Source organism: Pristiophorus japonicus, chromosome 3, assembly GCF_044704955.1.
Source record: "Pristiophorus japonicus isolate sPriJap1 chromosome 3, sPriJap1.hap1, whole genome shotgun sequence".
In the NCBI taxonomy this organism is placed as follows: Eukaryota; Metazoa; Chordata; class Chondrichthyes; family Pristiophoridae; genus Pristiophorus; species Pristiophorus japonicus.
Window position 1 is genome coordinate 269,629,010 of NC_091979.1, and position 23,680 is coordinate 269,652,689.

The window sequence follows — 23,680 nt, forward strand, 5'->3', positions numbered from 1 at the left end:
GAGCTATTCTACCATGAACACAGTAAAACTTTATTTCAGCCTTTCTTGCTTTAGGTTTTAATTTTACCAAAGTACTTTCCCCCTGATTAAGGATTTTGCTACTACAGATTGTTTGTGTAATGTAAAACTATCTTAAGTATAACTTGGATTTTGAACAAAAGTTTAAAAAAAAACTCTTCAATAACCTTCATGTATGCATTACAAACATTAATGAGAACATAAGAGTACACATTAAAATAGGTTACATATGAGCTCACTCACGTTTAGAAACTGATCCCTCCAGTTTCGACACACTTCTACAGCAAAGCCATATCACACTTTATAAAATCTAGGGAGGTACTGCCAGTCAAACGTCTCTCAAGCAAGATCAGAACACTTTAAATATGCAAATTTTCTGACAGAACAAATGTCAAATAAGCTGCAATAACTTCCACCTCATTTGAAATTAATAAGAGGTAAATTCCTTCTCCAATGTGAATAGAAGAAGGCATTTACAGTCAATGGAACAGATAATGTTAGCTACAAGCTGCATATGCAGCAAGGATTAAAATATTTCAGAGCATGGCTGTTAGAAGAAATATAGGCTGGCACTGCTATTTACATAGAAGAGTCTTGAGTAATTTTTAAACATGAGCATTTAGAAGAGGAAACATAATTTGTATTGTTAACTTATTAAATCAGCCTGTGCCTATTACTAAAGATGATCAAAAGGAGCCATTCACAGCAGGAGTCTGGCACAACTGCTGGAACATGTTGCAAGTGTTACTGCAACTATTGGTCATTTTGTGTGAGGTTGACTATTTCGTTTAAAATGTACCACCCTGGAATTAGCCAGATCTGCTGAAGTGTTGTGCAGTAATTCCTTTCTGTGGCGCAAAAGAGATTGAGATTTTTTTAAAGATATTAGTGCAAGAAATGTATAGGTGTTTCTTGGCATTATCTTATACAGTTAATTAATTTGCATCTATAACAAAGTTCTTGAGGAATATGTTGTGCAGTAGAGTCTGTGTGGGTTTCAGGCCAACATTAATGGGATTATTTGGGGAGGAATTTCTTTGCTTTAAATATATTTTAAATTAGAAGGGAGAATTAAAAGGCATAAAAAGTTTATTCACTGGCATGCTAGGGGTCTGGTACAGATTTACATTTACCAGCATATCTCTCAAATTTCTTAGAAATTGAATAATTATAATGTTATATGAAGATGGGTAGTTCGTTTTTATACAGTCCTTTATTTTGAAGGATTATTTTTACTGTCAGTTGACATCTAACTGACCTAGAGAAGAAAGCTGGAATTTTGCCCACAAACAAAATGTAGCCCAATTACCATCACAGTGAACATTTGAACTCTACAGGAAAGTTATGTTCAATAATCAATTACTGGAAACCTTTTAGGCGATTAAAAAAAAAGGCGGCGGTCTGACAGGGTAAGGTTGCCTGTTTCAGTGTGTCGTGCGATGCTCATCGTGACAACTCGACAAGCTGCAGTTTACCAATCTATCCTGTAACGGGGAGACTGGAAAAGGGGGAACAAAACGGAGTGATGGGACGCCCCGGGCAGCAGTCTGTGTGCAGGAGGCGGGTTGGGGCGGGGCGCTTGTCAGCCGGAGCAGACCAATGGTTGCGGGCGGCTGTTGTGTCTGACAGTGGGTGAGTTTGATCCATCGGGCGGCTTATATAAAGAAGCCGCATCGCACGAATGAACTCGAACTTGCGGATAAAGTGCGACGGTCCCTTGTCTGAGTGGGAGACGACTGGAAAGAACATTAATTTCAAAACTTACGTTTTCCACGCCCGAATAAGTTTTTGAGCAGATTTGCGGGAGGGGGGAGTTATTTTTTTTAATTTATTGCGATACTATTGTTTGACAAGCTTCTGGAAGGCGTGTCAAAGACATTTATTAATAAAAGTTGATTGTTTTTAAATGAACTGTGATTTGGAGAAGAGTAGTATTTGTGAGGTTGTTTGGTGTTGCTGAAGATGCTGTTGTTCCCCGCGGTGCTGTGTGCCTGCTGGCTGCTGGCCGAGAGCAGGATCGTCCGGCGCTCCCCTAGCTGCCCCCAGCTGTGTGAGCTGTCCAGCTGCCCCGAGCTGCCCTCGGGGTGCTGGGCCGGCCCGGTCAACGACTCCTGCGGCTGCTGCCAGCTGTGCGGAGCGGGCGAGGGCGAGTCGTGCGGCGGCCGGGGCGACGAGGCCAGGTGTGGCGAGGGGCTCAAGTGCTCGGTGCCGCCGGCGGCCAACCCGGGCAAGCGGCGGATCAAGGGCGTTTGCGTGTGCGCCAGCGGCGAGCCGGTGTGCGGCAGCGACGGCAGCACCTACCGCAACGTGTGCGAGCTGAAGGCGGTGAACCGGCGGGCTCAGAGTCTCAACCAGCCGCCCGTCATCTTCATCCAGAGGGGAGCCTGCGGACTGGGTAAGAGCACCAGGGATGGATGGGTGGGCACAGCTGTGCTTATTTTTAAAACTTAATTCGCATATCTGAAAATGCACTGAATATTATACAATAACTGCATGGACCTGTGTACGATAGTGTGTGCAAATAAGTAAGTAAGTAATATGTATGCATATCCCTATATTGCATCATTAGTGTTTTAACACAGATTGCATGAGCTCATCTGCTCCACTCACGTATTTTATGTTCATAATTATGAGTTGACCTTTTGAAAGACAGAAAGGAAAAGGAGATGGGAAAGCTCTGTTGATAAAGGATGGAATCACTGCAATAATGAGAAACGATGTTGGCTCAAATGATCAGGATGTTGAAACTAGGTGGGGATAAGGAATAATAAGGGGGAAAAGTCACTGGTGGGCGTAGTCTATAGGTCCCCTACCAGTAGCAACTCTGTTGGTCGGAGTATAAACCAGGAAATAGTGGGGGCTTGTAAAAAGAGAACAGCAATAATCATAGTTGATTTTAACCTCCATATTGATTGGACAAATCAAATTGGTCAGGGTAGCCTTGAGGAAGAGTTCATAGAGTGCGTAAGGGACGGGTTTCTTGAGCAGTATGTAACGGAACCAACCAGGGGGCAGGCTATCTTAGATCTGGTCCTGTGTAATGAGACAGGATTAATAAACAATCTCCTCGTAAAGGATCCCCTTGGAATGAGTGATCATAGCATGATTGAATTTCAAATTCAGATGGAGGGTGAGAAAGTTGGATCTCAAACCAGCGTACTAAGCTTAAATAAAGGAGACTACAAAGGTATGAGGGCAGAGTTGGCTAAAGTGGACTGGGAAAATAGATTAAAGTGTAGGACGGTTGATGAACAGTGGTGTACATTTAAGGAGATATTTCATAACTCTCAAGAAAAATATATTCCAGTGAGGAGGAAAGGGTGTAAGAGAAAAGATAGCCATCCGTGACTAACTCAAGAAAGGATGGTAGCCAATTAAAAACCAGGGATACAAAGTGGCCAAAACTCGTGGGAGGACAGAAGATTGGAAAGCTTTTAAAAGCCAGCAAAGAACGACTAAAAAAATGATTAAGAAAGGGAAGATGGACTATGAAAACAAGCATAAAATATAAAAACAGATAGCAAGAGTTACTACAGATATATAAAAAGGAAAAGAGTGGCTAAAGTAAATGTTGGTCCCTTAGAGGACAAGATCGCGTAATTAGTGATGGGGAACATGGAGATGGCAGAAACTCTGTACAAATGTTTTGTATCAGTCTTTCCGATAGAGGACACTAAAAATATCCCAACAGTGGATAGCCAAGGGGCTATGGGGGGAAGAACTTAACACAATCACAATCACTAAGGAAGTGGTACTCAGTAAGATAATGGGACTAAAGGCAGATAAATCCCCTGGACCTGATGGCTTGCATCCTTGGGTCTTAAGAGAAGTAGCGGCAGGGATTGTTGATGCATTGGTTGTAATTTACCAAAATTCCCAGGATTCTGGGGAGGTCCCAGCAGATTGGAAAACTGCAAATGTAATGCCCCTATTTAAAAAAGGAGGCAGACAAAAAGCAGGAAACTATAGACCAGTTCGTCTAACCTCTGTGGTTGGGAAAATGTTGGAGTCCATTATTAAAGAAGCAGTTGCAGGACATTTGGAAAAGCATAATTCAGTCAGGCAGAGTCAGCATGGATTTATGAAAGGGAAGTCATGTTTGACAAATTTGCTGGAATTCTTTGAGGATGTAATGAACAGGAAGGATAAAGGGGAACCAGCGGATGTGGTGTATTTGGACTTCCAGAAGGCATTTGACAAGGTGCCACATAAAAGATTACTGCATAAGATAAAAGTTCACGGGGTTGGGGGTAATATATTAGCATGGATAGAGGATTAGCTACCTAACAGAAAACAGAGTCAGGATAAATGGTTCATTCTTGGGTTGGCAATCAGTAACTAGTGAGGTGCCGCAGGGATTGGTGCCGGGACCCCAACTATTTACAATCTATATAAACGACTTGGATGAAGGGACCAAGTGTAACATCACCAAGTTTGTTAACGATATAAAGATGGGAGGAAAAGCAATGTGTGAGGAGGACACAAAAAATCATCAAAAGGACATAGACAGGCTAAGTGAGTGGGCAAAAATTTGGCAGATGGAGTATAATATTGTAAAGTGTGAGGTTATGCACTTTGGCAGAAAAAAAATCAAAGAGCAAGTTATTATTTAAATGGAGAAACATTGCAAAGTGCTGCAGTACAGCGGGACCTGGGGGTAATGGTGCATGAAACACAAAAGGTTAGTATGCAGGTACAGCAAGTCATCAGGAAGGTCAATGGAATGTTGGCCTTTATTGCAAAGGGGATGGAATTTAAAAGGAGGGAAGTCGTGCTACAGTTATACAGGGCATTGGTGAGGCCACACCTGGAATACTGCATGCAGTTTTGGTTTCCATATTTAAGAAAGGATATACTTGCTTTGGAGGCAGTTTAGAGAAGGTTCACTAGGTTGATTCCGGAGATGAGGGAGTTGACTTATGAGGAAAGGTTGAGGAGGTTGGGCCTCTACTCATTGGAATTCAGAAGAATGAGAGGTGATCTTATCAAAACATATAAGATTATGAGGGGGCTTGACAACGTGGATGCAGGGAAGATGTTTCCACTGATGGAGACTAGAATTAGGGGGCATAATCTTAGAATAAGGGGCTGCCCATTTAAAACTGAGATAAGGAGGAATTTCTTCTCTCTGAGGGTTGTAAATCTGTGGAATTCGCTGCCTCAGAGATATCTGGAAGCTGGGACATTGAATAGATTTAAGACCGAGATGGACAGTTTCTTAATCGATAAGGGAATAAAGAGTTATGGGGAGCGGGCAGGGAAGTGGACACAAGTCCATGATCGGATCAGCCATGATCATATTAAATGGCGGAGCAGGCTCGAGGGACCGTATGGTCTACTCCTCCTATTTCTTATGTAGATTTGTAGTCAAGAAAGATGAATGCACAATCTGTATAGCTGCAAGAATGGCCCCATACTTTATCTGATATGCCATAATCTGATATTCTATATGTAATTTCATAAAACAAAATCAAGTTTGGAAATGTGCACTGTACTGTGGTCGGTTTTGTTATTTGTGTGTATGTAAATGATTATGCTTATGGCACCAAATCCCAGTGATGTCGAATAAAAACAGAAAATGCTGGAAATCTCAGCAGGTCAAGCAGCATCTGTGGAGAGAAACAGAGTTATTGGTTCAGGTCTGTGACCCTTGGTCAGTGCTGTTGAAGTGTGAGGCTGCTTCAAATGTACATTTCTCCTGATAATTCAGTCCTATCTTTGCTAAAAGTCGAGTTATCCAGTTATTTGAATTAAATGTCTTTGAATTAAGAGGAGTTGTCTGTGTGTGTGTGTGTGTGTCCCTCATTTGCATGTTATTCAGAATGTTTGTGTTGCAAAATAAACATTTTCTATGGGAATGAGCCTACGTTTACTTCCAAATCCCAGCACTGTACAGTGCATATATTGGGATTACGTGCTTTGATACCATTCTGAGCAGAAGAAATTCACAATGGAATCTTGTATATGCACAGGTTCTGCAAGTTTAATTATGCCGTTGTCTTAGAATGTTTGTGTTACAGCTAGTAAATATCGAGACATGAAGGTGCACACAGGAGGCTAGATTTTTGCTTTCACTGCCTGGATGGTAATGTGACAGAATGGATTTGCCTGCCCGTTATATAACCTGTCTAAGGGGAAAGCTAGATAAGTGTATGAGGGAGAAAGGAATAGAAGGATATGTTGATAGGGTGAAATTATGTAAGATGGGGGGAGGCTTGTGTGGAGCATAAACACAAGCATCGATCTGTTGGGCCAAATGGCCTCTTTCTAGTGTGCTGTACACTATGTATTTCTATGTCATTTTCATTCCATTGATTTCAATAAAACTGAAACAGGGCAGGTGATCCACTCCCACCAGATTCACTCCCTGATGGTGAAGGTGAAAATCTACCAAGTGTATCAGAATCAGAGCTGTATCTCTTATGGCCCAAAATTAATGAGGTATAGATAAATAAGACAATAAACCTCAAGTAAGTGTTTTTTGCCAGAAAGCATCTATTCATTTTTGGCTTGACATTTAAAGCTGGAGTTTGAAATAGTAAATTTGCTGAGCAGATGAATTGAAACTTCTGAATGTTTGAATATCTTACGTTGGCTTTCTCTCCAGATTCATTATTTAACTTGGACAAAATATAAAGTAAAGTCTCATTTATAAGTTCAATTACCAATTTGTTAAAATAGGTTATTGTGAGAGAGAGAGAACTCAGTGCTATTGAAACCTACATGCTGAATGGAAAGATTGTGTGTATGTGACATGAGATTTTGTCACCTATTTCTACCCTATTTTTGTGATAATCATCTACCTAGATTGAAGCACATATTCTAATCTTAGAATTGGAAGTACCTTGCCCTGACAATGCTGATTAACTGCAGCTAACCAGGCACTGTAACCATACGTTTTGATCATCTCTCTGTCTTGAGTGTTGTTGATAGATATCCTGAAGGCCCCATCATCCTCTCAGATCTTTCTTTATTGTCCTCTTTCCAAAACGGGAAAGGTCCCCTGTAACCTGCTGACACACTAGTATGCTTTTAGCAATACGAAGATGACTTCACCAAATGTGCTATAACCCAACAGATGGATACATTACCTGGGATATTTACCAATCTGAGTGATAACATGAGCATCAAATGGAACTAGGATATGGCCTTTTTCCAGAGATCCATCCACCATCATCATTCCCAGAATCTCCCTAATTGCAAACCTGAGCATAGTCTTTTGGACTTGCAGATGACTGGGGAGACAATAATACTTGGTCTATTGCTGACATGAATCGAAGGGTTATGAGGAGCGGACAGGGAAGTGGAGCTGAGCGCAAGATCAGACAGCCATGATATTAAATGGCGGAGCAGGCTCGAGGGGTCAAATAACCTACTCCTGCTCCTAATTCTTAAGTTCTTATGGCAACCCCAAGATACTGCACATTAGATCACACCCAACAAGTTTCTGACCCACTCAACTCTACCTGATCCAAGCCCTATGACTACCAAGTATGCACTCTAACCTTGCTGACTCTCAATATGTTGTGTTAACAAAATCCACAAAGCTAAGTCAAACCCTCACTACATTTCTCCATAAATAGATTGCACGTAACTGACAACATACCATAATTTAACAAAGTATGTAAACATTATTTATTTTTTTTAAGTATGTTTTGCGGCAGTCTTGGTTATAATTTAAAGGATTGCATTTCCAAAAGGAATCAAAACTGCTAATTTATCTTTCACAGGTTTTCTTTACAGAAATCTGACAAGCAGCTGTGCCAAAACATAATCGAGCAAATGCCAACCAGTTAGTCAGGTTAATGGTGTCTTGGAAGTCGAGGGGAAGATCTTCTCTGTGCATTGTGTGTAGTGGCATTGTAAGCCTGATCTTTACAAATGGTTTATGATTTTGCTGCCCCAAGTGCACAGAGGAATTCATTCCCCCAGTTTGTAAATTAATTGAGCCACATGGATTGACTAAGATGCATCACTGACATCTCAAGATGTATTGGGCAATATCAGAAATATTTAATATTCACAAATACAATCTACATTTTGGTTGATAACTCATAAATACTGAATATGGGATGTCTGAGTGAAACTTGATAAATTTGCCAAATATTAAATGACCGTTAATTTTCTTCAGGCTGATTCAGCAGCATTCTAATTTAAAATGACTACTATTGGATAAGAGCCAATGGAAAATGGTGAGGTGGAAACAATCCAAGAGACTTTAAAAATTACTTTGCTCTTTGCAATGGCTGGATGGATGACTCGTGCTATTTGAAAACATGTTTTGGAGGGCAGTAATTGCTGATCTTCTGTGTCATAGTGTTCTTTGCAGCCAAACCTCATCCCAGTATTGGGGTATGTTCCAGCATTTTTTCAGTAGACTATTTGTTATTTCTGCTGAATGGTTACATTGTTGTCATTTAAGATCATGAGAAGCCTGGTTTACAAAATCCCTCATGTTTTTTTTTAAATATAATACTTCAATTAATTTTACATAGTTTTGAAGATAACATCAGCAGTATTAAGGTATGTTGAACTTCTGCACTCAGCCCAAAGATCATGAGGATAATACATGTTGAAGCAACTGCGAACCAAACATCAGCTTTCACAAAGCTGGAGTAAATAGAAACACATTAAGTAACAGAGTATGTGTTGTGTTTTCAGTAAAAAAAATTCATGCAGCTTTCAGTATAATGTTTTTTTTCTATTAACGCGTGTACAGCTAGTATTGTTATGAAGATTCGGTTTTTTTTAGTGGGTGGATGAAGGGTGCTGCCTTGGCCAATAAGTCACCATGGCCAGAATTTGCGGTTGTACTGGTGGCGAAACTGGCAGTGTTCGCCATTATTACTATAGCGGGGTGGGGGGGGAGGAACTTAACACAATCACAATCACTGAGGAGGTGGTACTCAGTAAGATAATGGGACTAAAGACAGATAAATCCCCTGGACCTGATGGTTTGCATCCTAGGGTCTGAAGAGAAATAGTGGCAGGGATTGTGGATGCATTGGTTGTAATTTACCAAAATTCCCAGGATTCTGGGGAGCTCCCAGCAGATTGGAAAACTGCAAATGTAAAGCCCCTATTTAAAAAAGGAGGCAGATAAAAAGCAGGAAACTATAGACCAGTTAGCCTAACATCTGTGGTTGGGAAAATGTTGGAGTCCATTATTAAAGAAGCAGTAGCAGGACATTTGGAAAAGAAAAATTCGGTCAGGCAGAGTCAGCATGGATTTATGAAGGGGAAGTCATGTTTGACAAATTTGCTGGAGTTCTTTGAGGATGTAACAAACAGGGTGGATAAAAGGGAACCAGTGGATGTGGTGTATTTGGACTTTCAGAAGGCATTTGACAAGGTGCCACATAAAAAGGTTACTGCACAAGATAAAAGTTCATGGGGTTGGGGGTCATATATTAGCATGGATAGAGGATTGGCTAACTAACAGAAAACAGAGAGTCGGGATAAATGGTTCATTCTCTGGTTGGCAACCAGTAACTAGTGGAGTGCTGCAGGGATCAGTGCTGGGACCCCAACTATTTACAATCTATATTAAAGACTTGGAAGAAGGGACTGAGTGTAATGTAGCCAAGTTTGCTGATGATACAAAGATGGGAGGAAAAACAATGTGTGAAGGAGGACACACAAAATCTGCAAACGGTCATAGACAGGCTAAGTGAGTGGGCAAAAATTTGGCAGATGGAGTATAATGTTGGGAAAATGTGAGGTCATGCACTTTGGCAGAAAAAAATCAAAGAGCAAGTTATTATTTAAATGGAGAAACATTGCAAAGTGCCGCAGTACAGCGGGACCTGGGGGTACTTATGCATGAAACACAAAATTATAGCATGCAGGTACAGCAAGTGCTCAGGAAGGCCAATGGTATCCTGTCCTTTATTGCAAAGGGGATGCAGTATATAAACAAGTAAGTCTTGCTGCAGCTATATAAGGTATTGGTGAGGCCACACCTGGAATATTGCGTGCAGTTTTAGTTTCCATATTTATGAAAGGATATACTTGCTTTGGAGGCAGTTCAGAGAAGGTTCACTAGGTTGATTCCAGGGATGAGGGGGTTGACTTATGAGGAAAGGTTGAGTAGGTTGGGCCTCTACTCATTGGAGTTCAGAAGAATGAGAGGTGATCTTATCGAAACATATAAGATTATGAGGGGTCTTGACAAGGTGGCTGCAGAGAGCATGTTTCCACCGATTGGGGAGACTAGAACTAGACATGATCTTAGAATAAGGGACCGCCCATTTAAAACAGAGATGAGGAGAAATTTCTTCTGAGGGTTGTAAATCTGTGGAATTCGCTGCCTCAGAAAGCTGTGGAAGCTGGGACATTGAATAAATTTAAAACAGAAAATATACAGTTTCTTAAATGATAAGGGGATAAGGGGTTATGGGGAGCGGGCGGGGAAGTGGAGCCGAGTCCATGATCGGATCAGCCATAATCTTATTGAATGGCGGAGCAGGCTCGAGGGGCCGTATGGCTACTCCTGTTCCTATTTCTTATGTTCTTATTACTCTGTGAAACTGACAGTAAATTCTGCACATGAGCAGTTAAACGTGGCAATCCAAAAGATGCTGTCAGTGATTCCTGGCTTCTCCACAGTTCTCCATTGTTGAAGTCCTCCCAGTTGGAAATCTTAGAAATAACATGTATTGACGCGAACTTCCACTTTTTATGCTCTAATCACGCTGTAAAAACCCCCAAAAAGGTAAAGCTTTGTTGAATAAAGTGTAACTGGGTTTTTAACAGCGTTTTAAGTCATCATTATTGCTGAACAACCTTTCTGAGCCTGAAAAATGAATTTTATAGTTGTGGAATGTCAAATTTCTCCATTATGATACAAGTTCCACTTGATTTTTAAAATAATAAAAAATATATTTTTAAAAAAAAGTTCAGGACTCTGGATCAACTGCTGATACCTTCAAGTGGGTTGGTAATGATCAATATCTTCATTGACCATGGTCATCCAGATTATTCATACACATCAGATTATTTAAAATCCTCACCACTACTAATATGACAACAAATTACATTTTTATAGCGACAATATATATTTTTTTAAATTGTTCTTGGGATGTGGACGTTGCTGGTAAGGCCAGCATTTATTGCCCATCCTTACTTTCCCTGGAGAAGGTGATGGTGAGCCACCTTCTTGAACCACTGCAGTCTGTGTGGTGAAGGTACTCCTACAGTGTTATTAGGGAGGGAATTCCAGGATTTTGACCCAGCGGCGATGAAGGAACGGTGATATTTTTCCAAGTCAGGATTGTGTATAACTTGGAGGGGAACTTGCAGGTGCTGTCGAAGAAGCTGTGGCGAGTTGCTGCAGTGCATCTTGTAGATGGTGCACACTTCAGCCACGTGGTGGAGGGAGTAAATGTTTAAGGTGATGGATGGGCTACCGATCAAGTTATTAATGCAGTAAACATCTAGCACTGTTTTACATATTGGTGCGACAACTTTGCTGATGTAAGGTGCATTTCTGTCTGACTTCTGTAAATTTGTAAATTTTCATTACGTTGCTACTGAAATGGTAGGTGAGTATTTAGATTTCAAAATTACTACTGCATACAGACCAAAAGGCATGCAAATGATCCATGAGGTATAAATTGTACCTACCCTATAGCATGTGAAGTGAAAATTCCCTCGTTGTTGCTCATATTTTATTTAGTCAACATTCCTAAAGAAGAGGAATACATATTGGGAAACGCATTCTAAAGTTGAAACTCCACAACAACAAAAACATTTATATTATCCAGCCTAAATTCAAAAAATACATTAACTTGGAATGCTAACTAAAGTTTTTAAAATGTTTTGGTGAGAAACTTCAAAGTGGCCAAATTGACGCTGTGTATTTTCCAGATTGTTTTGTAAATTCTGGTTAACGCCCATCCCTACAGTAAGATAACTGTGTGCTTTGCAGTGTTAGGCCACAGTCCCACTTTGACAATGAAAGGTAGGCAGCAACTGTCGAAGTGTTGAACTTTCTTTGGCAGTAGGAACGAAGTCAGGATGAGGCTTGGACGTATGGCCAGGCCAAAGGCAGTCAGAGAACTTGCATATCTTTTCTGTCTGGGGAGCGATGAACATTTTTCTGAAATTGAGCCTTCAGCTGTTCCTCATCAGATAATAAACACAACATTGGATAGAGATAATGCTTTTAATGGAAATTAATTAGAGAATTTGAGAGTTTGGTAGAATTTCTTGGTTTTAATAATAAATAGAAATGATAAATAACTGCATAGATATATAAATTGAATTCGAAAAGGAAAGTTCAAAGCTTTTGTTAAGATTGTATCTATGGAGATGTGAGAGAGTTTTGTGTTCATCAAGATGGGGGTGTCTTTGCCTTGGCTCAGTGGCAGCACTCTCACTGCTGAGCCAGAGACTTGAGCACATAATTTAGGGCGACACATCAGCGCAGTACTGAGGGAGTACTGCATTATGGGAGGTGTCTTTTGTTGGACGAGACATTAAACCGACATCCTGTCTGTTCTCAGATCCCATGGCACTATTTGAAAAAGAGCTGGGGACATGGAATCATAAAGCACAGGAGGAGGCCATTCGGCCAGTTGTGTCTATGTTGGCTCTTTCAAAGAGCTATCCAATTAGTCCCACTCCCCTGCTCTTTCCCCACAGCCCTGCAGTTTCCGCATCTTCAAGTATTTATCCAATTCCCTTTTGAAAGTTATTATTAAATCTGCTTCCACCACTCCCTCAGGCACTGCATTCCAGATCATCATAACTTGGTACATTAAAAAAATTCTGGTCTTCCTTCTGGTTCCTTTGCTAATTACCTTAAATCTGTGTCCTCTGGTTCCCACCCTTACTGCCAGTGAAAACAGTTTCTCTTTATTTACTCTATCAAAACGCCTCAATTTTGAACACCTCTATTAAATGTCCTCTTAACCTTCTTGCTGTAGGGAGAACAATCCAAGATTCTCAAGTCTCTCCACATAACTGAAGTTCCTCATCCCTGGTACCATTCCAGTAAATCTCTTCTGCACCCTCCCTAAGGCCTTGACATCCTTCCTGAAGCATGGTGCCCAGAATTGTCACACTCTTCTAGTTGAGACCTAACAAATGATTTATAAAGGTTTAGCACAACTCCCTTGCTTTTGTATATTGTGACCTTGATAAAACCCCTCCACGATCAGCAGGGATGTCCAAACTTAAGAAACGAGGAACGAATCCCCCGATCTGCGGCATATGTGCCCGATGGCGGGTTTTGTGTCATGTTTGCTCAGAATTTACAGTCACTGTGATGGCGTACACTCAGCATACGCAGTGGTAAACCTTCTGAAAGGTCCCGTAAGTTCCGGGTCTGCGCATGCGCGAAAACCCGGAACTTGCAATCTGCAAAGGTACGCCTTGCCAGATCCAAACCGACACTAGAAATTCACTTTCGCTAGCGCAGATTTGGGCTATTTGCCCAGCAATTGCCCACAAAACTCTTACACCTGGTTAAAGTAGGGTTTGCTTTCACCAGTGTAAGGGTTATTGTAAACCTTAAATTAAAAAATGTAAAATGAAACATAAACACAAAATTAGTTTATACAAATATTGGCCTGGATTAAAATGTTTAAAATTATTTTTCAAAAAATTTAATTTTTGTTACATTTGCTGTAATGAAGGGACTTTTAATTAAATTTGAAAATCAGAAGTTATTTTTTGTTACAGTTGTCTAAATTGTTCAATTATTTGGGGATTCCAGCAGGATTTATAGGGATTCTGTTCATAAATGGAATCCTCCTTTTTCATTGGAGGACCTGACCCATGTGATGCTCGGGATGCTTCCGAACCACCTGCGTCCGTGGGCCTTTACGCAGGCATAAGCCTGCAGGCCCAGGACCCAAACTCTCTGTTACTTTGGTGCCAGGAGATAAGTTCGTAGATCTTTCACGGGTCGGAGGCATACTCCAGAGATATGCCTCCAACCGCCGTTAACATCAGGCTCCCACAGTGCAATTGGGAGGCTGATTTAAATTTAACAGTTGCCACATGGATCTCCCAGGGCTCGGGAAACCTGGTAGTAAAAGGGTGGCAGGAGCTGCTGTCTTTTACAGCACTCCTTGTGGGCCAGGAGGAGCAGGAGTGCTCACCCCGGCATCTCAAGGAACTCTTTGGTCTTCCCTCTGCTGATCGCGGGCGCTGTCTCTCTCTCCATCTTATCGTGATTACAGACTTTCATCCCCAACCCCTCCCAAGCCCCAATCTCTCGCTCCCTCCCTCTCGAGATGACCACTTCTGCCCCAGCCCCGAACTCCCTCCCTCTCGCAATGGCCTCTATTTACCTTGCTTTGGATGTCCTTTTCCCCCCCTCATAGGAATGTATCTACTCTCTTCCCGAACAATCTCCTCTTTGAAGGTTTATTTACATTTTTACGTGCCAACTTTGTTTCCAATCCACCTGGGCCAGAACCCTTTTTAGCTCACTGAAATTAGCTATCCTCCAGTTGAGTATCTCCACATTTGATTATTCCTTGTCCCTTTCCTTAACTACTCTAAAATTAATATTGTGCTCACTAATATAGCTCCTGATGTTCTGGCCAACATTTATCCCTCAACCAACACCACTCAAAACTAATTATCTGGACATTTATTTCATTCCTTCCAGTGGGATCTTGCTGTGTACATATTTGCCTACATAACAACAATGCCTATGCTTCAAATGTAATTGATTGGCTGTGAAGCATCTTGAGGTATAAATGGCACGTTATAAAATGCAAGTTCTTTCTTTTTCTTTGCTGGTTATACCATCCAATTATACCACAATACACTCCCAGATCAGTTATAGATTAGGTAAACCTCTCTCAATCCAAATGAGAGGTGATCTTGAAACGTACAAGATTCTGAGGGGGCTTGACAGGGTAGATGCAGAGAGGATGTTTCCCCTCGTGGGAGAATCTAGAACTAGAACTAGTTTCAGAATAAGGGGTCGCCCATTTAAAACGGAAATGGGGAGGAATTTCTTCTCTCAGAGAGGCTCGTGTATCTTTGGAATTCTCTAGCCCAGAGAGCTGTGGAGGCTGGCCATTGAATATATTTAAGGTGAAGATAGACAGATTTTTGAACAATAAGGAAGTCAGGGATTATGGGGAGCAGGCAGGGAAGTGGAGTTGAGGCCAAGATCAGATTTTATTGAATGGCAGAGCAAACTCAAGGGGCCAAATGGCCTACTCCTGCTCTTATTTCTTATATTATGTTCTACCCCAACAATGCACTTTAGTTCCAAACTCGCAAGAGGATCCATTATTTTCAGTTTCCTCATCTGTCTTCTTGACCTCTCTCAAAAGTTAGTTGCACTATACAGTTTTTACTAATGCATAGTGGGTTTTTTTTAAGAATCTTTTTCACGAAAGTCCTCTTGTGGTATAATGAGAACCAAATAGTCTGACAGGCTTGTTCTGGGCAATGGTTGTGGTGGTAGGTGTTTGGCCATTTCTATCAGCAGGGATTGTCCAGATCCATTTAGGTTTGAGCTGGTTTATTTTGAAGAGAGAGTTGAAGGAGTGCTTTTGTTTTTACAGTCCGTTTTGGCGGAGGCAGTAGCATGAGGCAGGGCAATGCTGGCGGACACGTGGGCTGCTGTTTGTTTTTTTGTGCCCTTGAAAGAAAGCATAATTCTGGATCCAATATTATATATTGCAGAGAAATATATTTGTATCCGATATATTACTTTATCAAACTCAATGTCTTTGTAACAGTTGTATAAAATAACTTTGCACAAGTTTTATTTTTGAAGCGTGCTGTATTCTTGAACACATTTGGTTTCATTAAGCCTGAAATGCAATGCTGGCTCTGGGTTAACTGAAATGTTGCTGCTTCACCATTATCTTCCATAGTTAATAATGACACACATTCTCACATGGCGTCATTAATCTTGTACAATGTATACCTACATTTAAAAAAATTACTTCAGAATGATCATTGTTTAACTCGTTTGTTTAATTCTTTGCTGGCAGGTCAGAATGATCCAAACAGCCTGCGACACAAATATAATTTTATTGCCGATGTGGTGGATAAGATTGCTCCTGCCGTGGTTCATATTGAACTTTTTCGCAGGTAGGTGTAAGCCCCTCATTGAGTTGCTTCTCTCTCTCTAATTCAGTTTATTAACAGCATTTCTGCAGACAAGTGATGATTAGAAAAAAAATACTGTCATTTATAGAGGAAAGTTTTCTAAGCTAACAAATGCAGAAAATGCTTGAAGATCTTTAACGAAACTATGTATGACTGCACTCGCATAATAGGCTGGATTTTAGGCTAATTTGTGTTCCGTTTAGTGCATGGGCGCGATGCAAAAACTTTTTTTTTGGCGTGAAACAAGGCGCACAACATTTTACGCCTGGGCGGAACTATTGGCCATATCGCCCGATTTAGCGTCCGCCCGGGAACCCACCAGCAAAAAGGCAGATGCAGCCGCCGCTAACGCCGCCATTTTGAAAACAGAGCACAAGTTCAGTGCCTATTGGGAGAAGGCGGCTGTGTTTTTCATACTGAAGTTTTATGTGAGTTTTAAAGGACATTTAAGGACATTTTAAAAGATGGGGTCTATATACTATGTCGGCAATTATTCCTGGCTGCTATATCTATATGGCATCGAGCTGCAAGAGGCTTATTGATGATCATTTTGAACGTAATCGAAGAGATCGCAGACGGATGGGGAGGAAGCCTTACCCCCAACGACTTTATAGCTCTCTGAGGCACAGTGCATTCGAAGGCTGCGCTTCTGAAAGCAAGTGCTGACAGAAATATGCCAGCTCGTACAGACAGACCTGCAACCTACCAGCAGCCTCAGGACTGCACTACCCATCGAGGTGAAGATGACCGGCACTTGCCTTCTATGCCTCCGGCTCCTATCAGGCATCAGCAGGGGACATATGCTCCATCTCGCAGCACGCTACACATCACAGCATTCGCCAGGTGACTACTGCATTTTACTCATGCAGGATGGACTTCATAAACTTCCCAATGACCAAGGAGGCCCAAAGTGAGAGGGCTGTAGGTTTTGGATGATTTGCTGGCTTCCCCAAGATTCAGGGTGTCCTTGACTGTACGCACGTCGCCCTGCGAGCACCTTTACATAATCCAGAGGTTTCCCGAAACCGAAAGGGATTCCACTCCATGAACGTACAGATCGTCTGCAACCATACTCAGTGCATCGTGGCAGTCAATGCCCAATATCCAGGGAGTATCCATGATGCTTTCATCTTGTGTATGACCAGTGTTTCATGCCTGTTCCAGCTTCAACCACAAGGCCAGAGCTGGATACTGGGGGACAAAGGTTACGGTCTCACCACCTGGCTCATGACCCCCCCCCCCTCCGGAAACCTCAGACAGAAGCCGAGCATCGCAATAATTGAGAGCCATGTAGCCACACGCAACATTGTCAAACAGACAATTGGAGTGTTCAAGCAGCGCTTCCGATGTCTGGACCAGTTTGGAGGCTGCCTGCAATACTCCCCTCAGCAGGTTGCTGAGTCCATTGTGGTGTGCTGCATGCTACACAACTTTAGCCATCATGAGGGGACAGGAATTGCCAATGGGGATTGCAGGACAAGGAAGAGGAGCCTGGCGAGGAACCCATGGCACCACTACCTACACCACAACAACAGGGGAGGCATTGTGGAAATTTTGCCGCGACAAAATCCTTACGTTGGCAGCTCATAATTCAACATTTTGCTTGAAGAGTGAATGGCACGTTTGACCATTGCCTGACCACTCTATCCCACCATGTTGACTATTCCCCCTCTTATTCTGCAAATGCGACACTACACAGAAATGGTTAAGGTGAACAAAATAATTTATCAAACATTGTAAAATTTTATAACTTTGTGAACATAATTTGAAAATGTTGAAACTTTAATAAAATAACATAAATTGTGATCAAACTCTGATACTACAACAAAAACAACAACATTATAACAAACACCCCTGCCTCATGATCTTTTAACCGGCTTTGCCCCCCCCCCCCCCCCATCCCCACTTACCCTTACCCTTGCCCCCCTCCCTCGCCTGCTCCTTGTACCCAAAGTGGCACCACAATAGCATGCAGCAACATTGTCAGAGTGCTGCTGTGTTGGGGAGAGAGGCTCCTAGGGATACACTGGACCAGCTCGTGACGTGGATGGCCTGGCTTGTGACTGGTGAGCCTCTTCACCGTCATCGCCAGTCACAGGTGGTGTGGGGGTGTGTCTGGGTGTCACACTGGGGAACTCGGAAAGGCTGCTCCCAACACTCTCCGGGACTCCAGTGTGACTGGTGGAGGCCACCAGCCTCGCATGAGCGTTGATGTCCTCGCAGGTTTCGCGGCTCGCACTGACAATCTGCGACCCTTCCTCCGTTATGGTCGTTTTCAGACTGTCAATGCTCGCAGGAATCCTACCCAGGACTTCAAGGAGCTGGACAGTGCCACCAAGTCCAGTTGTGCGTCTACCTGTCAGCAGACCAGTTTTGCCGACTCACCCTCCAGAGAGATGGCATACGGGATTTGACCCCAGAACTGCGTTTGTGCGCGCTACTAGTCCCAGAAGCCTTCGAGATGTCAAAGCCCAGGAATGTTTGATCACCTTCGGACGACGCGTTTACCAGTGTTAAGAGGTGTAGACTGCATCTGTACCGCCCCCACCCTTCCCAGAGTTAGTTGATCGGTCTCCATCAACTACTCTTTGTCAAATTCCTCCTTCTCCTCCACATGATTAATCCGTGTCTTTCTACATTAATCTGTGTCTTTCTAAATCAGAGACAGGCGTTAAGGGAAGGTCGTGTCTGACTAACTTGATTTTTTTTGAGGAGGTAACCAGGCGGGTTGATGAGGGCAGTGCGTATGATGTAATGTATACGGATTTTAGCAAAGCTTTCGATCAGGTCCCACATGGTAGACTGGTCACGAAAGTAAAAGCCCACGGGATCCAGGGTAAAGTGGCAAGTTGGATCCAAAATTGGCTGAGAGGCAGGAAGCAAAGGGTAATGGTTGATGGATGTTTTTGTGACTGGAAGTACGTTTCCAGTGGGGTTCCGCAGGGCTCAGTACTAGGTCCATTGCTTTTTGTGATATACATCAATGACCTAGACTTGAATATAGGGGTATGATTAAGAAGTTTGCAGTTGATACAAAAATAGGCTGTGTGGTTGATAATGAAGAAGAAAGCTGTGAACTGCAGGACAAATCAACTGGTCAGGTGGGCAGAACAGTGGCAAATGGAATTTAATCCAGACAAGTGTGAGGTAATGCATTTGGGGAGGGATAACAAGGAAAGGGAATACACATTAAATGGCAGGGCATTGAGAAGTGTAGAGGAACAAATGGACCTGGGAGTGCATGTCTACAGATCCCTGAAAGTAGTAGGCCAGGTGGTTAAGAAGGCATAGGAATGCTTGCCTTTATTGACCGAAGCATAGAATATAAGAGCATGTGGGTTATGCCACAGCTGGAGTATTGCGTGCAGTTCTGGTCACCACATTAAAGGAAGGACGTGATTGCACTGGAGAGGATACAGAGGAGATTTACGAGGATGTTGTCGGGAGTGGAGAATCTTAGCTATGAGGACAGATTGGATCGGCTGGATTTGTTTTCCTTTAAACAGAGGAGGCTAAGAGGAGACCTCATTGAGGTATATAAAATTATGAGGAGCCTTGATATAGTGGATATAAAGGGCCTATTTCCCTTAGCAGAGGGGTCAACAACCAAGGGGCATAAATTTAAACTAATTGATAGAAGGTTTAGAGGGGATTTAAGGGGAAATTTCTTCACGCAGAGTGTTGTGCGGGTCTGGAACTCACTGCCTGAAAGGGCAGTAGAGGCAGGAATTCTCACCACATTACTTGGATGTGCACTTGAAATGCTCTAATCTGCAGGGTTACGGACCAAGAGCTGGAAAGTGGGATTAGGCTGGATAGCCTCTTGTTGGCTGGCACGGATATAATGGGCCGAAATGGCCTCCTTCCGTGCTGTAAACTTCTATGATTCTATGACATGTTGAGCTGACGTGGAGGGTTGATTCCAAGGATTTAGCGCCTGTGACAGGTCATCTGGAAGTAGAAAGCAACAGACGAGTGGTTAGCAACAGGGGAGGGGGCAGGGTGACATGAGGAAGGTCACATAGCACAGGCTCATTTGAAGGACCGCCGCGACTCCATTATATCTAGCCCAGAGATACTGCATCACTTTGCCCCAACCCTAGTCCACAGACACTGCATCACATTGCCCCAGCCCAGCCCAGCCCAGGGAGGCTGCAGGACTTGCCCTCAGGACGCAAGCAGGGGGCAGCGCCACCAATGGCAGTTGCCCGACCTGAGATCCCGATGAGGCCTGCCACTTGCTCTTCCACTGCTGTTCCCGGCGGTTGTGGAACTTCTTTCCCTGCAAAAATGACACTGGGAATGGTTAGGGGCCCATCTGCTCTTGTGGCACACAAGGATCGCCACCAAAGCACTTATACCATACTGTCTGAATTTAATAGAATCCTCTGTTTAATAGCCTTGGAAGTTGCACGTGGAAACAGCTTATCAGATTTCAGAAAGCAATCTTAATAATGTGTAAAGATCATTCATGGCAAATAGGTGCCACACTAAGCTTACCTATGTGTCATGCATTTTAGGAGGTAATCCACAGAGCGCTGAGAGACAGCAACTGCATCAGAATGAATAGTGTGTGAGGTTTATAATTTAAGTAATGAAAAAATGCAAGAATAAAAAATTTTACTAACTCACGACCCTCGATAGATTGTTAAACTTTTTTCGGCACTGTGTTGCAGTTCTTATTACTGTATCTGAGGCAGAGACCTCCTCAGCAATCTCTCTCCAGATCTTGTTTAAAATCTCTGGCAGGGATCTGGATCCACCCCTCCTGTGGAGTTCTTGCCATCTCCTTTCCACAGCCCCCACAAGAGCTTTGTTAACCTCCTTTGTGAATCTTCATGCACGCTGCCTGGTGGCCTCCTCCTCCATCATCATGAAAATCGAGTAATAAAATGGCTGATTCAGCCCTGCGTGTACTGAGCATGCGCATGGTGGCCGCGGCCTGCGTTAGCATTTGCGATCGGAGAGCAGACCAGAAGCGCGGCAAAAAAAAAATTCAAACGTGCAGAATGGCCGTTATTCTTTTTCCGGTCGAAAGTTTCAGCTGCGGCGCACAAATTCTGTCGTGCAACGCTGGAGTTAGCGCTAACGCCCATCGTGAACTTTCATTTGGCGAATGTTGCGGCACTTGCGCTAACGCTAACCCGGCGCTAAAATTTTGATTTCGCCGCAATTAGCGCCGGAAAACAGGTGAAATCGCAAAAAAGCGAAAATCCAGCCCATTGGTATACTAATTAAACTCAATACTAAAAAAGTCACATGAGAGAGATGGTAAAAGCATTGTTTCTAGTTCTGAAAGATTTAATTGGTCCAGAGGATTCTTGACCGATTGCAAGTTCCGGGTTTGGGCGCAGCACCTACAGGCGCATGCGCACCTTGTAGGGGTCATGGATTCAGGCCCATTATTTAAAGACCTCTGTTAATATCTGTGATGTGCCTCTCCTGGATAAAGCACCTTGGGATGTGTTCATACATTAAAGGTACTATACAAATGTAAGTTGTTATTGTTGTTGCTATCACTTCCTGGTAATCTAGGCAGAGGCAATAATTCAATAGAAATCAAAATAAAGTATTATGGGGAAAACTTATATTGATTAAATGTACTGGTATTGTAGGATTGACTGCGGCAAATAATTTAATAGTGGAAATCACATTTCTATGCAAATAAATGGACAGAAATCTGTATCGGAAACGAAACAGGTTTAAGTAATTAATTGCATTCAGTAAAGTGGGAGAAAATTGTATTAAAAAAATTATGGAGAAGAAATTGGTAGTTTCTAAGCTAATGCTATTAAATGAGTTTTGCATTTAAATATTGCTATTTATTGGAACAACAGTAACAAATTTAATACCACGTTTCTTGTGTTTTGTTATATGTGTATTCAAAGTACATGTTTGTACAGATATCTTGTTAGGTTTTCAATCCAGACACACTTAACTTATGCAAAGTACACAATGCAGAGTAAAGCCAATGTATTTCTGTAAGTAATTTGTTTTTTTTTTAACTTTAGGTCTGCTTTTTCCAACCGTGAACTGGCAGTTGCGAGTGGCTCAGGGTTCATTGTCTCTGAGGATGGCTTGATAGTGACTAATGCACATGTGGTTGCGAACAAGCAGAGAGTGAAAGTGGAACTCAGCAGTGGAGCCACGTACAATGCCAAAATAAAGGACATAGATGAAAAAGCAGATCTTGCTTTAATTAAAATAGAGCCTTCGGTAAGTTTTTTGTTTGGTGACATTCTAGTTAGCATACAGACGAATAATAAAGATTATTCCAATATCTTACAGATTATGGGCTCAATTTCCCCCAATGCCGTTTTTTTGCGTATTGCAAGAGTTATGCCCGTTTTTTTTGTCCCAACTACTCCAAAAAAAAACAACTAGCAAGTTTCCCCGTTCTAATTTTTGAAATTGGCATCGCGTAGCCTGTCCTTTAGCTTCAGGGGGTGGAGCCTAATGTTTGCGCTGAAAAAATGTGGCCCCCCCTTCTACGCATGCGCGAAAAAAAGGACATTTTTTACGTGATTCCTATGGGTGCGCATGTGCAGTACAGCTCCCAGTCTGCATTCAGCCATTTTAAAAGAGCCAGTTGTGTGTGAGAACTTTAATTCTCAGCGGAAAAATCGGAGCTGCAATACAAGATGCAACGCAGCTCAAGGACCAAGAATTTCTCACAGGATAAAGTGGAGGCGCTAGTTACTGTGATTGAGGGCAGATGGCAGGAGCTGGACACCAGCAGAGGTCACACAAAAGTTTCACCAAAAGAAATGAAGAAACGCTGGAACCAACTTGCAGAAGATTACTGTATAATGGTGACCACCCCGAGGTCTGGAGGCCAGTGCAAAAAGAAGTGGCAGGACCTTGGTCAAGTAGTTAGTGTAAGTAATATTTTCATTTATTCTATGCAATTGTAAATGTAAATGTGACCAGCTATATATATCCCACCCAGCAAAAAAACACCCTCTCTAAAAAGTTATATTTTCATCTTTGCAGAGGAAGATGGCACACAACAAAAGGGAAAGAACTCAAACAGCAGGAGGCCCGGCAAATCTGCACCCACTGAAACCCTTGGAAGAGAGGGTCGCTGCTTTGATGGGTCCTGCCTGCAGAAAAGCAATCAGTACTGCACAAGCTGGGCCCACACTCGAGGGAGAGGGTAAGTCCTGCAAATTCCACAGTCTGGCTTTGCTAAATGTTAAGTAATGTTAAGTTAAGCTAGCCATGCTTCGGTTCATGGGGATGTCTCCGTCAGCTACGCTTCGGTTGATGCAATGTGCTATCATTTATCGTGTTTCTTCAAATCAGCCTGCTGCCTGCGCTGTGTGTGCCTACTCATGTCACTCTGCCCCCTCCTCTGCTGCTAACCATTTGTCTGGTCTGTTATATTTTGCAGAACTTGAGGCCAACCCGAAGGAGGCTGAAGCTGATGCAGAAGATGATTCAGACGAGGATGAGCCTGAAGAGGAGAACATCTTCCAATCCCACCCTCCAGACCAAGAGCAGGGTGGGGGCAGGGGGCGGGGAGAGGGGGGGGGGGCAGGGGGCGGGGATGGATGAAGCCCCCACTGTCGTA

General features: G+C 42.7%; 1 protein-coding gene across 1 annotated transcript in view; it reads left to right on the forward strand.

The window, feature by feature from the left end:
- Positions 1 to 1,710: 1,710 nt before the first annotated feature.
- The window catches only part of htra1b (HtrA serine peptidase 1b), a 64,625-nt gene continuing 42,655 nt past the window's right edge, over positions 1,711 to 23,680 (forward strand). Inside the window, exons 1-3 of the mRNA XM_070876705.1 lie at positions 1,711 to 2,413; positions 15,990 to 16,089; positions 22,119 to 22,323. Of these exons, the coding sequence (XP_070732806.1) occupies positions 1,981 to 2,413; positions 15,990 to 16,089; positions 22,119 to 22,323 (738 nt within the window). The 5' untranslated portion in view covers positions 1,711 to 1,980. The remainder of the gene's footprint in view (positions 2,414 to 15,989; positions 16,090 to 22,118; positions 22,324 to 23,680) is intronic.